General features: G+C 34.1%; 7 protein-coding genes and 1 pseudogene across 8 annotated transcripts; 2 read left to right on the forward strand and 6 right to left on the reverse strand. All coding sequences in view use genetic code 12, as the record gives it.

Moving 5' to 3' along the window:
- Positions 1 to 238: 238 nt before the first annotated feature.
- J8A68_003560 (aldo/keto reductase) lies at positions 239 to 1,285 on the reverse strand (the record flags this gene model as incomplete). The annotated part of the gene is made up of 1 exon (XM_049407429.1): positions 239 to 1,285. The coding sequence occupies one exon, from the start codon at positions 1,283 to 1,285 to the stop codon at positions 239 to 241; it is 1,047 nt and encodes a 348-aa protein (XP_049263110.1).
- A 2,796-nt stretch (positions 1,286 to 4,081) lies between these two features.
- EFT2 (elongation factor 2) lies at positions 4,082 to 6,977 on the reverse strand (the record flags this gene model as incomplete). Its single annotated transcript, XM_049407430.1, has 2 exons — positions 4,082 to 6,606; positions 6,974 to 6,977. The coding sequence occupies 2 exons, from the start codon at positions 6,975 to 6,977 to the stop codon at positions 4,082 to 4,084; spliced, it is 2,529 nt and encodes an 842-aa protein (XP_049263111.1).
- Positions 6,978 to 7,790: 813 nt separating this feature from the next.
- ADE8 (phosphoribosylglycinamide formyltransferase) lies at positions 7,791 to 8,564 on the forward strand (the record flags this gene model as incomplete). The annotated part of the gene is made up of 1 exon (XM_049407431.1): positions 7,791 to 8,564. One exon carries the CDS (start codon positions 7,791 to 7,793, stop codon positions 8,562 to 8,564), a length of 774 nt encoding a protein of 257 aa, XP_049263112.1.
- A 206-nt stretch (positions 8,565 to 8,770) lies between these two features.
- IDH2 (isocitrate dehydrogenase (NAD(+))) lies at positions 8,771 to 9,868 on the reverse strand (the record flags this gene model as incomplete). Its single annotated transcript, XM_049407432.1, has 1 exon — positions 8,771 to 9,868. One exon carries the CDS (start codon positions 9,866 to 9,868, stop codon positions 8,771 to 8,773), a length of 1,098 nt encoding a protein of 365 aa, XP_049263113.1.
- An 867-nt stretch (positions 9,869 to 10,735) lies between these two features.
- Positions 10,736 to 12,265, forward strand: J8A68_003564 (annotated as a pseudogene). The gene is made up of 2 exons: positions 10,736 to 11,358; positions 11,794 to 12,265. Coding segments are annotated over exons 1-2 (1,095 nt in total).
- Positions 12,266 to 12,297: 32 nt separating this feature from the next.
- On the reverse strand, positions 12,298 to 13,527 carry PR26 (proteasome regulatory particle base subunit; the record flags this gene model as incomplete). The annotated part of the gene is made up of 1 exon (XM_049407434.1): positions 12,298 to 13,527. The coding sequence occupies one exon, from the start codon at positions 13,525 to 13,527 to the stop codon at positions 12,298 to 12,300; it is 1,230 nt and encodes a 409-aa protein (XP_049263114.1).
- A 454-nt stretch (positions 13,528 to 13,981) lies between these two features.
- Positions 13,982 to 15,487, reverse strand: SHE9 (She9p; the record flags this gene model as incomplete). The annotated part of the gene is made up of 1 exon (XM_049407435.1): positions 13,982 to 15,487. The coding sequence occupies one exon, from the start codon at positions 15,485 to 15,487 to the stop codon at positions 13,982 to 13,984; it is 1,506 nt and encodes a 501-aa protein (XP_049263115.1).
- Positions 15,488 to 15,774: 287 nt separating this feature from the next.
- PLC2 (Plc2p) lies at positions 15,775 to 16,662 on the reverse strand (the record flags this gene model as incomplete). Its single annotated transcript, XM_049407436.1, has 1 exon — positions 15,775 to 16,662. One exon carries the CDS (start codon positions 16,660 to 16,662, stop codon positions 15,775 to 15,777), a length of 888 nt encoding a protein of 295 aa, XP_049263116.1.
- Between the last annotated feature and the right edge of the window lie 745 nt (positions 16,663 to 17,407).

Raw genomic sequence — 17,407 nt, forward strand, 5'->3', positions numbered from 1 at the left:
ATCAAAAACGAGGGGTTTACTCTTAATTGTATTTCTTCTTTCTAAGTCAAAGTATTGCACTGAATGTAAATATGAGATTACAGTTTGTAGATCGTTTGGTGCCATTGTATACGTTATGGCCACGTCTGCCACATCGGAGTATAATTTACATCTGCCACCTAAGCAGTAGTAAACAGAGGGATGTTTGAATAGTATTAAAAAAATCGGTCTACTTCCTACACACGCAAAAGAGATAACTCTAAAACAAGCTAGCCTTTGCAACATAAGGCTCCTCTAAGTATTTGACTTCATCTTCAGTTAACTCAATAGTAGTAGCCACTAAAATATCATCCACTCTCTTAACAGAAGAAAGACCCACGATTGGATTACACTTCTTACCAATAACCCAACTGGTAGCAAGAGCTGCCATGCTAACATTATGCTTTTTAGCTAAGATTTCAACCCTTCCAATTATCTCTTTTTCAGATTCTGACAAACTATCAAGATGTAACATCTGGAAAGTTCTATCACTCTTATCTCTTTTATTTTCTGATTCTTTCCCAGCTGGTCTTGCTAAAACACCTCTTGCAATAGGAGACCACGGAATAATACCGACTTCTCCAATTTCATTTTTTTGACAATATGGAATCATTTCTCTTTCTTCTTCCCTATAGATCAAATTATAGTAATTTTGCATACTAATGAATTTATGCCAATTATTGGTTTGAGCAATATATTGTAATTCGACAAACTCGGTGGCTTTCATTGAGGAAGCACCGATATATCTAGCATATCCTTGATCAACAACATCGTTCAATGCTTTCATGATTTCTCTCTTTGGAGTAGATTGATCCAATCTATGGATTTGTAATACGTCAACATATGTCCCCAATCTGCGTTTAATATTTTCAACGGCATCGAAAATGTGTTTTCTTGAAAGACCTTGGGAATTATAATAATCAACAGCGGGGAATTTGTCTCTATTAACCAAGTTAAAGCCAGGGGTTGTTTCATCAACTGGGAAGAAACATTTACTCAAAATAACAACTCGATCACGAGGGATATTATATTTCTTAAGAAATCTACCTAACAATTCTTCGGATTTACCATTGGAATAAACATCAGCAGTATCAAAGGTACGTAACCCAACATCATAACATTTCTTTAAAATTCGGAAAATTTCTTCTTCATCTTCCATAACCCATTCAGCCCAATCTTTTGACCCATAAGTCATACATCCAACAATAACTGGAGCAATCTTTAATCCAGAATTCCCTAAATTGTTATATTTTAACTCAATTGACATTTTTGTTTGCTTATTTTTGAATTGGAGAATGGAAAAAATTAAGTCTGAGATCAAGGGAAAATCAGGGGTAATTTATACTGTGGAGTAAATCTGATTTGAAAAATTTTCCTCGAAAATGCGCGATTTCCTAAAAGGGCCGTTGCACGGAGATATTTGAAAAAGTGAAACTTGATCGGAGTTATTCCTAAATGAGATAGCGTGTCGGACACAATTCTTAATTTGGAAAAGATCAAGATCTTACCCCCGATCCACCATCACGTTCAATTTATTGTGAGATTGCCATCAATAGCTGCCGTAATTATGGAGTAGCGAAGACCAGTAGCAAAACCTATTAGATGGCGCACCAAAACGCAAGTGAACAGACAAGCCTCTAGGAACTTTTAACATTTATTGACCCAGATTAGAGCTGTTATGTCTATACTTTCAACTCCAATAAAATTCGCCTGTCGTCTCCTAACACTCACGGTGTAAAAATGATTACGGTCACTTAGCAGTCAAATTGAAACCCATAATGTTGTATTAATCTCGTGGAAAATTAATTGGAATGAATTTTACAAAGTGTGTTGGCTCTTTTTGGTTTCAAAAGCCTCCTAAAAGGTAGCACTGGCTGCAAATCATACACCAATTCAAAAACACTCAGTTCTTCAGGTTTCATATAACGTACACCGTACAAAAATAGATTAAACTTAACTAGCTATAAATAAATATGATAAACTATACAATCTCTTTTTCGGTATTTTCCCCATTCCTATGTCTATGAGACAACAAGAGTAATATTCCAGGAACAACCAACCAATTAAATGCACACAATCCATACCAGAAACTCTCAGCAGTGACATACAATCCATTAAATCCATTAATAAAATTCACTACTTGCCATTGGTGTGAAATACCTTCCATATTATCTTCCCAATTTGAAGTAACATGAGAATAATAATTCAAGAATATTGATGTTATTAATGAAGATTGTGCCTGTGTTGTGTCAATCGTTTGATTTAATACATTTATTAGGATATCTCTAACAATGATAGTGAACCAATATGACGAAAGTATCAAAATACAATTATAGCACCATATAAATTGATACAAGAATTTAGTAACTGCAAGGTTTATGGAAGCAGTCTCGAAAAATATCGTAGATATGATAAATATAAATGTTAGTGAGATTGTTACTAGTATATAATTGAAACTAATATCTCCTTGGATTGTAGTATAAAGCACTGAAGACGTGTTTGTTATAGAATGTGAAGGAATAATGAATAATGACGTGATAAAAAATAATGCTAATGATAATATAAGCTTGGGAAAGCAAAATATTTGGTCGTGATGTATCATACAATATCCAGCAATCATTGATATGATCATACATATTACCAATTTCAAATCATTATGTAAATATATTGAATTCAATTCTAAATCAGACAGTTGGTTAATTAATGATTTGTGTGAGACTAACAACCCAAACAACTGATTCTTGTCGATAAGAAATGTGAATGAATTTGATACAAGAACATTCCATAGGATCAATATGACTGGTTTACAGTATCTTCTCTTTGACCTAAATAATTTATATGAGTAAAATAAAAGTAATATCCCAGACATCACCATATTTATATACCAATAAGTAAAATCGGCATAGTCTATCCTGTCTCCGGAAACACCATCTTTGGGTCTTGAGATCATGCCACTCTCTTCCATCATTTTGCGCTATATATATAAGCTCGTTAAAACAAGAATTATGAGTTTGTAAATGAAATTTTAAAAAAGTTGACAGGATCCATCTTTCATGTTTTATGAGATTTAGAACGATTATGTAATGGGGAAAGTATTATATTTCCACCGAACCGATACCGTCATTAAATTGCAAATTACTTTTTTTAATTTGCTGTTTTATTTTTTTCAGCCGTTCTTTCCGACTCTAATATTATTTATTATTTATCCTCCAAGAAATAAAACTATCATATGATTGGTCACGATCGGAAAGATCGGGATTGATTAGTGACTTTATTACAGGTTTGGAATTTCTAGATGGAAAAGATCATCTCAAATGACCGATGTTCAAAATGATTTCCAATCAATTTTTTATTTTGCAACGGTTGCGGAATTGTGGTTCCAGTAACTTCCTAATTGGGAAGTCTAAGTGGAAAGCCTCTGCCCCAACTTGCCCTATATTTATTGTATTAATATAATGAATAAGAACATTTTTACCGAACCACTCCTCTGCCTAGTATAATTACCCGATCTCTCAATTACTCTTCTGATCGATTCAGAGTATAGAAAAAGGGAATCGTAGAAAGTTTATGTTGCTTTTGCAACCAGCCGAAAATAAAAACGCTTAGATTTTCTTATGCCTCTCTGTGTAGCTTGATGCATGTAAAACGTGGATTTTCATTTTATCAGATCGAATTTAGGGCTAAACTGTCTCTATTAACGTTTCATACTCGTTTGGATGTAGTTGGCCAATCAGCTGATCAGTATTATTAACCTCTGGTTGGAATATGCACATCTTGAGCAACAATACTTATTATATTAAGTGTAGCCAAAAAAAAACCAGTTATACAGACAATCCATTGATGACACTCACAACAGTACCTCATTGCAACCCTAATTCTATTAATCTCTCTACAATACAAACACAATTTTTAATATAAAATTTATATTTTTTTAAAAGAACTATTGATTCACTAAACTATAAAAATAATTAGAGTAAACAAAAAACATAAACACAAGATGAGATACGATTCAAATAAAGAAGCGTACCATTATCAAAAATACAAACCTGTAACGAAAACAAGCTTATAATTTATCATAGTATTCTTCGTAACCTGGAACTTCTGGTTTCAAACCTTGTCTAATTCTCTTTTCCTTGACAATTAAACCTGGTTTGGTGTTTGGATCAGTAACATCACCACTTAAGATAGACCAATGGTCAAAGATCAATTGTGGGAAAGCTTGACCACCAGTAGCTTGTCTCAATTCACCAGTGAAACCAAAAGATTCATTGACTGGTAAGTAAGCCTTAACAGTGAACAATGGAGTACCTGGTCTTTGTTCTTCAGAAATAACTTGACCTCTCTTCTTGTTCAAGACGGAATAAATACCACCAATAGCATTTTCTGGACATTGAATTTCAACCAAGAAAATTGGTTCTTGAATAGCTGGTTCAGCTAATAACATAGAAGCATAAGTGACTCTTCTCATGGTTGGGATAATTTGACCACCACCTCTGTGGATAGCATCAGCATGTAAAGTAACATCTAAAAGGTTAACTCTTAAAGATCTAACATTTTCACCGAAAATTGGACCTTCCTTGGTAGCCCATTGGAAAGCAGCAACAACTGAATCCTTGATTTCATTCAAGTATTGAACAGCCTTGGTTTGATCAACAACCAAATTTGGACCGTTACCATCTGGACCGAAACACCAAATCTTTCTGGCATCACCGACATCCCAACCGTGCTTGTCGGCTAAGATTCTGGCTCTGGCCTTGAAATCATCTCTTGGGTTAATAACACCAGCTTCAATGTCTAAAGAAACTTCTTCATCAATTGGTTGAGCCTTAACGTAGATTCTGTTATGCTTGTTTGGAGATTTAGATAAAGCAGTCATAGAAGATTCCTTTTCAACAGTTTCTCTATAAGAAACAACTGGTGGGGAAATTCTTAATGGAACAGCGGCATGATCATTTTCTAAATCTTGTAAACAAATTTCTAAATGTAATTCACCAGTACCAGCAACAATATGTTCACCAGATTCGGACATATAAACCTTAACACATGGATCGGATTTAGATAATCTCTTTAAACCTTCGACTAATTTTGGTAAATCGTTAGCATTCTTAACTTCAACGGCAACTTCAACAACTGGGGAGACAGAGAATTTCATAACCTTCATGTTGTGAGCAGCTTCATTGGTGGTAATAGTACCGGATTTCAATAAGTATTGATCAATACCAACTAAACCAACAATGTTACCAGCTGGACAGTCATCAATTTGTTCAACAAATCTTCCCATCATTAAAACGGTTCTTTGAATAGATTTGACGAATAAATCTTCCTTCTTACCAACTTGGTAGTTTGGACCTTGAATTCTAACCTTTTGACCAGATCTAACGGTACCAGCGAAAACTCTACCGAAAGCGTAGAATCTACCCTTATCAGAGGTTGGGACCATCTTGGAGATATACAACATCAAGTCAGCAGTTGGGTCACAGTTTCTGATAGCAGCACAGAAAGCATCATCAGATGGACCTTCATATAAGGTTTCAGCTCTGTAAGCTTGAGCAGTAACTGGAGATGGTAAATGTAAAATAATCATTTCTAATAAAGCATCGGCAGCTGGTAAGAATTTTCTCATAACAACCTTTAATAAAGCTTTACCTTCTAATTCCTTTTCATCACCCTTTAAGTTAATTTCCAACTTTTCTAATAAGACTGGAATTTCATCCTTCTTAAAGTTCATGATAGCAGCGAATAATCTGAAGATTGGGTCTAAAACGAACATGTTGAAGGCTCTGTCTAAAGTTTTACCATCAGCATCCTTTTCCTTGTTGGTCCATTTCTTGGTCTTTGGGTTGAAGTAAGAGTCACCCCATAATCTTTCCATCATCTTTTGTCTGTCAACACCGAATTTCTTAGCATATCTGTTAGCAAATTGTCTAACAGTGAAAGCCCAACCATGTAAACCGGAACCGAAAGCAACGGTACCCTTATCTGGGTAAACTTGAGCTTCACCTAAAGCTGGGTCATGATAAGTAGAAATGATGACGTTAACGGATTCAACAGTTCTAGAGAAAGATTGATATAAATCTTCCTTGGTGACTTGTAATTCTAATAAAGCTCTGTCAACCTTGTTAATAATAACAACTGGCTTAATTCTTTCAGCTAAAGCTTGTCTCAAGACAGTTTCAGTTTGGACACAGACACCTTCAACGGTATCAACGACAACTAAAGCACCATCAGTAACACGTAAAGCAGCAGTGACTTCAGAAGAGAAATCAACGTGACCTGGGGAATCAATCAAGTTAATTAAGAAAGAGTTACCGTCAGTCTTTTGCTTGATTTCCTTGACATCATCATCACTCATAGAAGCATATAAAGAAATAGCAGTGGATTTAATAGTAATACCTCTTTCTTGTTCATCCTTTCTAGTATCAGTGAATCTAGCTTCACCAGCCTTGGCAGCAGAAATAATACCAGCTCTTTGGACTAAAGAATCAGTTAAAGTAGATTTACCGTGATCGACGTGGGCAATGACGGACATGTTACGAACATTAGTAACCTTGTCCATCAATCCACGGATTTGTTCAATAGTGAAAGCAACTAAAAAAAAGGAGATGTTAGTATAAAGAATTGTCATAGAATTCAGGGGGGTTTTTACATGTTTATTAATTGTTCATTGTCATAGTGTAAAGTATATTGTGTAAGCTAGTAATTGATGGTTTATAATTTGTATGTGGTGGGTAAAGACACACACATTCAATTAAACCATCGCAAGGTCATTAAAGTTTCAGTGCGAAAAAATTTTCACTCTTTTTTTTTCCAAAATCCCCCTTTTTGCCATTATAACCATCATCTTCTCTATTCAATTGAATTCATTCAATTGAATTGTATTGATGTAAAAGTAGTGTCAATTATAAACAGTAGTAAGATCCCCCCTATTAAGTTAAAGTTAAGTTATAAAACATACCCATCTTGAATTGTGTCGTTAATTGGTTTCTTAAAACAAAAAGAAGAAGAGAAGAATAGAAAGAGAGAAAAATTTTTCTGTTCAATTGAATTTGGGTGTTGTAAAAAAGAGAAGACCACTAGAAAAAAGTTAAAGCCATTTGCTCGTACTTTACAGGTTATTGAGGAATTGTCAGCACGAGGGGGGTGGGCGAGTGAGTGGATTGTTGAATTTTTCTTTGACAGTATTCTTTTACAGTTTAATAAAATATAAATTTTTCAGTTCATCTCATTTCATGTTTGTGTTATGTCATTTTACAGGTTAGGTCTATTTTTGGTATGAAATTTACACCACGTTAGATTACCCGGATGAGACCCTACTTATGATCTCTACTCTAATAGTTATTAGTATATGTACAATTGATACAAACTATTAGTACGGCTGAAATGTCCTTCTGGTGATATTTTTACTATCAATTCAATTGAGCTCATAGCTTTATCAGAGAAATCATAAATTTAATCAACTTTCTCTATCTAACATTTCTGGAAATTTCACTTCATAAAAAAATTGGATGATTATTTGCAAAAAATGGAGTGAAAACTTTGAAAACCTTCTGAGACAAAGGGAGTAAAAATCAAACAAATCCAATAAATGTGGTCATGTGAAAGTCATGTGACACGATTTCCCTTTTTGGAAAGCCAGAGTCAATTATCCCTGCCATACAAGAATTAATCAATCACTAAATACTGTGAGAAGAGGGAAGGGGAAAAAATTTCATTACCAAAGACATTGATACGAAAGGGTTGCAAACAGTCAAGGAGAATAGATAGACATTACAATGACATTAAATATAACTGTATTAATATCTGGATCAGGTACAAACTTACAAGCATTAATTGATGCACAACAAAAGGATCAATTGAAAGGAACAATTACTCAAGTTATTTCATCAAGTGAAACAGCTTATGGATTAACTAGAGCTTCAAATGCTTCAATTCCAACTAAGAATCATATTTTAAAGAATTATTACAAGGGAATACCAAAAGAAGAAGTTGAATTACGTAAATCAAAAAGAGAACAATTTAATTTAGATTTAGCAAATTTATTAATTTATGGAAATATTGAAGGAATTACCAAAGATGAAACTTACAAGAAACCAGATTTAATTGTTTGTGCTGGTTGGATGTTAATATTATCTCCAAGTGTATTACAACCATTGGAAAAAGCAGGAATAACTATTATTAACTTACATCCTGCTTTACCTGGTGCATTTGAAGGTACTCATGCCATAGATCGTTGTTGGAAAGAAGGTCAAGAAGGTAAAATAACTAAAGGAGGAGTAATGATACATAGAGTGATTGCTGAAGTTGATAGAGGTGAACCTATTTTAGTTAAAGAAATCGATTTGATTAAAGGTGAATCTTTGGAAGAATATGAAGATAGAGTTCATAAAGTTGAACATGTAGCAATTGTTGAAGGAACAAATATTATCTTGGAAAAGTTATCAAAGAAGAAGGATTCCGTATCTAAAGAAACAAAGATTAAATTAGATGAATTATCTAAAGAAATAGATGCTATTAAAGAAGAGAATGAAAGACTTTCCAAAGCGTGAATAATGTGTCTAAGCATAGATATATATACAATATGAATGGAACATTTCTTACAAGTTTATGTATCTCTTTGTAAATACACTAAATGATAAATTATTTATTTAAATAATAGATAATGTCAAAAAAAAGAACTAATGCGTTAAATATATGTTTATGAAAAGAATGTTAAGTGATATAAATAAGTTTATACTTCGGCATGACCTATAATTTACAAGTTACCAATAACTTGTTGAGTGAAATGTGAAGTAGAAGCAGTACCCTTCAAATCACCAGTTCTGTTTTCTGGACCAGAAGCAATAGTCTTCAAAACAGCATTTTCAATTCTATCAGCATCAGCATTCAAAGACATATGTCTCAACATCATACAAGAAGATAATAATAAAGCAGTTGGGTTAGCTAATCCCTTACCAGCAATATCTGGGGCAGAACCATGGACGGCTTCAAAGATAGAAACCTTGTTACCCATATTACCGGATGGAGTTAAACCTAAACCACCAATTAAACCAGAAGATAAATCAGACATAATATCACCATATAAGTTTGGCATAACCATAACAACTTCTTTATAATCAGATGGATCGGAAGTTAATTTAAGAGAAGTATTGTCTAATAATTCGAAATCTAATTTAACATCTGGATATTCTTTGGCAATTTCTTTAGCAGTACTAACGAATAAACCATCAGATAATTTCATAATAGAAGCCTTATGAACAACTAAAACATGGGGTTTATTGATAGATTTAGCATATTCAAAAGCATATCTGATAACCTTTTCAGAAGCTGGTTTAGTAATCAATTTAATAGATTGAACAACACCTGGAACAATAGTATGTTCAATACCAGAATATTCACCTTCAGTATTTTCTCTAATTAAAACAGTATCAACATTTTCATAAGGTGTATCATATCCAACAATAGATTTACATGGACGGACATTAGCAAATAAGTTGAAAGTTCTTCTTAAAGTTAAATTCATAGATGTATGACCTTTACCAACTGGTGTAGCCAAAGGACCTTTAAGAGCAACTAAATTCTTATTAACAGAATCAACTGCAGGTTGAGGTAAAGTGGTCTTACCATCAATTAATAATGGAGTAACATCAACTGGTTCCCATTCAATTGGAACTTCAGCAGCAGCATAAATGTCTTTAACTGATTGGGAAATTTCTGGACCAATACCATCACCTTCAATTAAAGTAACGGTATATTTACCATTTGGACCTTTTGAACCAGTGAATTGACCGGCAATGTAGGATCTGGTGAATCTTGGGGCAATTGGTGCTCTTCTGGCAATTTGTCTGAACATCTTGGTTATTTGTTTAGATATGGGAAATCTGTTACTTCAATAGAAAGAAAGAAACTAGAAAGGATGAAACTCAGAAAAAAATTGAAATCTTTACAGTGAAGGTTCATCGATGTTGAAAATGAAAAATGGAATGCAGATTTTGGACGACATTGTTGATGGGGTGTGTACGACATTTTCATTCGATGGGATTTTGTCCGTTTGACCAATAAAAATGGTTTATTGTACGACATCCTCCCCTCTTCGGTTCCGACGAGACGGACTTTTTTTCTTACTCCGATGTTTACCGGATCAATTAAAATTTTCATTCACCTCAACTTTAATAACTTTTACACTTATTGGTAAATGAAGCATAAAATGAAAAACAATAAAGATTACACATAGAATGTAACCACATCCAATATGAAACTGGGTATTACACCTATTAGCTTCATGGATGATTGCGTTGCTATTGGAAAACGGGTTGTATTGTGTTTCCTCCTCTTGAGGCTTTATTCGGGCCAATAACATTGAAGTAGGAAGAGAGAGTGAGAAGTAGTTTTCACTTGGTCTTCAACGGTCGACCCTGCTCATTGCTTCGTACGCTTTTGAGTAACTTAATCCAAAGTAATCTTTCAAGCAAAGCGGCATTAAAAAAATTGTGAAATTAATTTTTGCAATAAATTCATAATGTATGTAGGATCGGCTGGAAAATAACACACATTAAAAAATATTTTACAAGATTAAAAAATATCGGGTTTGACATGATGTGTCGCAGAATATGTTATATGTCGTCACTTATGATCTATGTCGCAGAATCTCAAACCGTCCTACACAAATTAATTTTTCATTCTCTTTTCCTGTCAGTATAATAGTTCATCAAAATCATCAATGATTAAAGTTCCCAATATCAATTGGAGAACATTTTATCTCCTTACAATTCTATTCAGATTCTATTTTGCCACTCAAGAATCATATATACATCCAGATGAGCATTTCCAAAGTTTTGAAATCGTAAGTCATCGAATCTTAGGCTATTCAACTAATATCCCATGGGAATTCCAATCAGAAAATCCAGCTAGAAGTATTGGGATATTATATTTATTATATGGACCATTATTATACTTAATCAGATTCTTAGATCTTGGATTGACTCCTATACAAATTTGGTATTGCGCAAGATTACAATTGGCATTTTTGACATGGATAGTGACTGATTATTGCTTATATTGGATGTTACCAACAAAACCAGAAAGGATTAAAGCAATATTCTTTACACTGACGTCATATATTACATTAGTATATCAATCACATTTATTTTCGAATAGTTTTGAAACGATTCTTGTTTTGCTGTCACTTTTGATTATTGATGATTTGAGATATATCTTAGAAACTACCGATGTTGAGGTGAAACAATTGAACAAAACTAAGAGTATGTTTATACTAGGTGGATTAATATCAATTGGGATATTCAATAGAGTTACATTCCCCGTGTTTTTGATACTACCAAGCTGGTACATCTTGAAATACATTCTCCAACATCCACTCCAACTTTCAATTATATTACTCGGTTTCATCATCCCAACAATCCTCCTAATAATCATCGACACAATCTCTTTTGGGAAACAACCCATGCAAACACCCTTCGATATCTCCCACTACACAATCACCCCACTTAATAACCTAATCTACAACACCAATGTCGACAACCTTTCAAAACATGGCATCCACCCATACTACACCCACCTCCTAATCAACCTTCCAATTCTCCTCGGACCAGGCATCTTCTTCCTCCTCATAAATCGAACCTATTGGAAAACAATCCCCTTCTTAAGTCTAACTGGAGCAGTTATATTCCTTTCAGCAATCCCTCATCAGGAATTACGATTCCTTATGCCGATAGTACCCCTCGCATGCTGTTGTTTTGATTTTACTTCCAAACACGTCAGATCTTGGATGTTGTATACTTGGTATATTTTCAATACTGTTATGTGTTTATTAATGGGTATATTCCATCAAGGTGGGGTTGTGCCCGCTATGGATTACCTAAGAGAGAATGGAGGTGATCGTGCGGTTCAGATTTGGTGGAAGACTTATTCGCCTCCTAGTTGGGTTTTAGGGAATAATTCTACTCAGACTATACTTATTGATGGGGAATTGGATATGAATAAGAGGATTAATATTATAGATGCGATGGGGAATGATTTTGAGAGGGTAGAGGACGTGATTAGTGGATTGCTGAGAGAAGATGACGAGAAGAAACTGGTTTATCTTGTTGCGCCAATGAGTTTATCTCATCACATCAATCAAACTCAGTTTAAATTGATATGGAATTCAAAGAGACATATTGATATGGACCATTTAAACTTCACCATTGGAATCCAACATTTTACTGAGCTTGATATATATCAATTACTTTAAAAAGCTTTTTTATTAATGTACATATTTCCTACTTACTTATAGAAATCAAATTTATCATGTTCGGTACCAGTCTTTACTTGAGAAGTATAAGCTTCTTCCAAATCACTTTGTAAGATCATATATCTATTCTTTCTAACTGCTCTTAAACCAGCTTCTTGCATAATAGCCGCAATAACCGCTCCTGATAATGGATCATTTCTAATAATCAAAGAATCCAAATCTGCTTCAGGTGCAAGTGACATCTTGGAAGCAATTGTAGAGAAAATCAATCTTCTTTCTCGTCTATCTTTCAAGCTTGGGAATTCAATCTTTCTATCCAATCTACCAGGTCTTAATAATGCAGGATCTAGAGTATCAGCTCTATTAGTAGCCATAATCACTTTCACGGTTGATTGTTGATCAAATCCATCCATCTGATTTAATAATTCCAATAAAATTCTTTGAACTTCTCTATCAGCACCAGTTTGGGCATCAAATCTTTTCGTGGCGATAGCATCAATTTCATCAATAAATATAATAGCAGGGGAATTTTCTCTAGCTAACCTAAAGACATCTCTAACCATTCTTGGACCTTCACCAAGATATTTCTGAACAAATTCTGATCCATTAATTCTAATAAAAGATGCAGTAGTAGAATTAGCAACTGCCTTAACTAACATGGTCTTACCAGTACCTGGAGGACCATATAATAAAACACCTCTAGGTGGATCGATACCAATTTGTGAATATAATTCTCCTTGAGTTAAAGGTAATTCAACAGCTTCTCTAATTTCTTGCTTTTGCATATCCAATCCACCAACATCTGCATATGTAACATCAGGTTTTTGATCTTCTCCAACTATAGAAATAGAAGAATCAGCTTCTGGGGGTAAGATATCAACAAGAGCATTGGAATGACGATGTAATGCAACCGAACTTGAAGGTTTTAATAATTCACGATCTAATGTTGATAAAATACGAACAACATAATTTGAACCAGTGGTTGATGATACAATACCAGTATTTTCATCAATTGGTTCTAAGAATTGTCCAATTACTAATGGAACTGATTTGATTCTTTTGACTTCTTCTTGTGCCCTTACTAATTCTCTTTTTAAATGACGTTGTTCATCTTTAATATATTCCTCTTGTAATTTTAATAATTCCAATTCTTTTTCTAATTTCTTTAATTTTAGATAAACATCAGGATCTTCTTGATGTTTACTATTTATTCTGGATAAAATACTATTGACTGAAGATTCTAAAAGAACTGGATCTTCCATTGTGTGCCTGTAAGTTTCTTTTAATAAAGTTGAATAAAGGATGATGATGGATGAATCTAATTATTTAATAGAGTGGCGACTTCTTTTTGGTTCTTTGGCTTTTTTTTCAAATGATATTTGGAGTTTGCACGACTAAGTTTAAATTTTGTTAGTCGTGTACTTTTATCATAGCTCGTTTTTTGCAACATATATTTACAGACATACTGAGACATCAGCTAGACAAACAATATTCACAAGTTCAGAATCCAATATTGTTCATAGAAATGAAGCTAGAAAAGGAGAGAAGTCAGGAGATATGAGTAAAAGAAGCCACTGTATTTTTTCTTTGTCGTAAAAAGCTTATCAGAAAACATTCTACTTACAAGGGGTTTCCGTCTTAGTGATTGGGTTGCAAAACCTGTTGGGTCCGTAGATTCTCAACTCTATATGAATATAGTCTATATTTGCTATTTATCTATTTGAAATATAATGTTATCAAACTTCCAATACTACATGCAACAAACGTAATAGACACCAAGAACACTTCAAATTGAAATTTATTCACCTGTAATGTTGTAACATCAGGGGAAGATAAAGCATTATAATTGCTAGTAACAACTTGTTTAAAGTCATTCCAAGTTGATTTGATAAAATTAAGTTCAAATTGCTTTGATTTGGAGGAATCCCCTGCTTCACGTGGTTCTTCAGATATAGGAGATTCAACCAAATTGGCGACTTCTTGGGAAGCTATCTCAAGAGTTGTTTCAACCGAACCGACAACACCTTCTACTACATCTTCAATTGGTTGCAAGATTGGTTCTTCCACATCTTTAGCTGGTTGTAACAAATGTTCAATTACCTTAGTTTCTTCTTGAGTAACTAACAAATCCTTGACTTTATCTTCAAATGCCCTGACCAATTTCCTTCTCTTCCAAGGCTCAACAAAAAATGTAGCCACCATAAAAAGCATTACGTTAATTCCCATCAAAATCCAAGTTCCCCAAGTTGACGATCTTCTAATCTTATCCGACCAAATCTGTTCTTCATGATATCTTGTCAAAATCAGTTGTGTTAATTTCAATTGAACCGCATCCACCTTTTGTTCAGCATCCTCAAGATTCTGTTCAGCTTCAGATTCTAATCGTTCATTGGCATGATCATTTCTATAAAGTTCAGTAAAACGTTCCAAATCCTTAGTGGACCAATTATGTTTTCTCGTTAACAATTCATTCACTTCACGTTGCGAATCAGATCGCCTTTGAATGGCGTCAGTATATGCAATTTTACATTCTTTTACTTGTTCTTTGCATTCTCTTAATTCTGCTTCAAGTTTTTCAATTGATTTTTTCAATTTTTCAATTGCGGAATAGCCAGTCACATCATTCAATGCTCTGGTCGCGGTTAAGATCGTTCCTTGGATTGAATCGAGGTATTCTTCTAATTTCTTGGACATTTTGCTTCTGGTCTTTTCCATTTGTGACGGAAGGTTTCCTATTTCTTTTTGAATTGCTTCATTGATCTGTTGGACTACTCGGGAACTATCACTTGATCCAAGGCGTAGATTTGCCAGTTCATCCTCTTTCAGTAAATTCTCTTCGCTCTTAGCTTTAGATTCTTCTGAGAATGCTTTATGGATCTCTTTCAACTCAATTGTAGACTCGTCTTTCTCATCCTCTGCCATTCGTTTCTCAAGTCGATGTTGCTTCACCTCAATATCTCGGTTCTTTTTTCGGATTTCGTCTTCTCGACTATCTTTTTCTTTCGCTGATTTCTCTTCTTGTTCCTTCTTCAAAGCTTCTTGTCCGAGATTGGTACCTTCTATTATGTCTCGTAATTTTTGATCTTTTATGTCTGCAATATCTCTAAAATTTGATGGTGGTTTTTTCTGGGATTGATATCGTATGAATTGGGTCATACTAATTGGGCATATTCTTCTCGGTACCACTGTTCGACTACATATTAGAATTCCTCGAGAAATCATGACTAATATTTAATTATATGGGTTGGGGGAAGAACGGACATGTCGAAGTTGATTCAACCACCTTGAAAATTTTGTTGTTTATAGTGGGAAAAAATATTCTCCAGATTTCAAATGAGACCAATCAAATTCATCAACAGGCGAATGAGAAAGGATGCAAGGTATCTTAGAGGGAACAAGAGATGTTACAGTTCTCTGTCTTGTAGAAAGAAATAGGGTTAATACATCAAACTATAAACAAAAACAAATAGGCATATCATAAACATAGTGTAAAACAGAGAGTCCATTTCTTAAAAATTGGAATCAACTAATTTCTTAACTAAGCTCCAATCATCACTTTCAGCATAGTCCAAAATAATGATACCAACACCTCTGTTAATGGTATCCCCAAGTCCACCCTTAATCATAGCTTTAGCAACAGCTTCTGGCCAACATTGTTTATCAAAGAAATTGGAAGATGAAGTGAAATTAAGAAACAATTTATCATCGCTACCATTAGTATAATCTTCGGTTCTCTTCGCAAACTTTTTCACATAATCAATCTTCTTAGGTAAATCATCAGCAGTCTGAACTTCACAAAAATCTTGAACAACATATTGACCACGATCTTCATCGGTTGTATTATAAGACCACCAATCTGCACTAAATCCAAATTCTTTCAGTCTTTGTTCATCCTTAACTCCAAATCTTCTGAATAAGACTACTTTCCCTCTAGCATCACCAAGTCTTGGAATATCAGTGTTCAAATACCATTTATCCTTATTAGGATTAACATACTTATCCCAAATCAAATTACCAAATTCATCATGTTCATTATCCCAATCATCTGAGCCTTCTTGCTTCAATGACAAGAAAACAGTTTCAGAAGGATTTGATTCCAAAAACGCATACACTTCTTCCAAAGTAGTCGACAATTTCAAGGGGAATGGAATCTTAACTGGGAATTTTCCATGAATGACTTGTAAATCTTTTACATCATTACCAACAAATAATTTCCCAACACGAACATCTAAAAACCTAACACCGTGTTCCAATTGTTTCGTAACACTTTCACCTTGACATCTAACAGAAGGTAATGCAGTGTGACAAGCTGCAGAATTGTGAGTTCCTGGGATTGACAATTTAGAAAGTCTGGTATTGTCGTCAATTTCCTTTAACCAAGTTTGATAATTAACCATTGTTTAGCAATTTATAGAGCAATTGTATATTTAGTGGCTTGAGTATAGAAAAAAAGTCAAATGGAAATAGCAAGTTGTTATATAGGAGAGAGCGATGAATGAAGCGCTGGGATAACCTTCTCATTGAAAATTCCAGGTTGTTCTTTTTCTTAAGTATGGGGTTAAAGGGAATTAAGGGATATGCAGGAATTTTTTCTTCATTTTTCCATGCATCTTCCTAATTGGGAAAAATCTAACAAGCGAGTTCATGCAATGGAACGTTGCCGCGAAGATTTTCAGAAAATAGACGTTTTTGAAATCGATCGTTTAAAAGATGTATTGAAAAGTCTGGTTTCAAATATCAAAATTTTTCTAGTAACAATGATTTACTCTTCAATGAATGGATTTAAGTCCATAACAAGAAATTCCTCGGTCAGGTGGATTTTTGCAGCTCTTGGAAGTTACAATATTGGAAGATAATTGTCAGTCATTTATAGTGTAGTTGTTGTCGTATTAGCATAAATATAGAGAAGTGAGAGGGAGTACGTCGTCTATTTATAGTTATTGTTGTAATGACGAATTACTGAGAGTGTGAATTTCAGATCCATTATCAGACCGAATCCGCTGCACACGGTGTGGTGAGTGCTGCAGATTAGCACGAGTAATAAACGTCTTAAGAGCAGAAACAGTGTCCGAAGGTGACACAAGGGGAATAACAACAACATAACGAGTAAAATCATCTATTGTAGTTAAGAAATACGAATAC

The sequence above is a fragment of the Hemisphaericaspora subhashii genome (genome assembly GCF_019202705.1).
Source record: "Hemisphaericaspora subhashii strain CBS 10753 chromosome Unknown scaffold53, whole genome shotgun sequence".
NCBI lineage: Eukaryota > Fungi > Ascomycota > Pichiomycetes > Serinales > Debaryomycetaceae > Hemisphaericaspora > Hemisphaericaspora subhashii.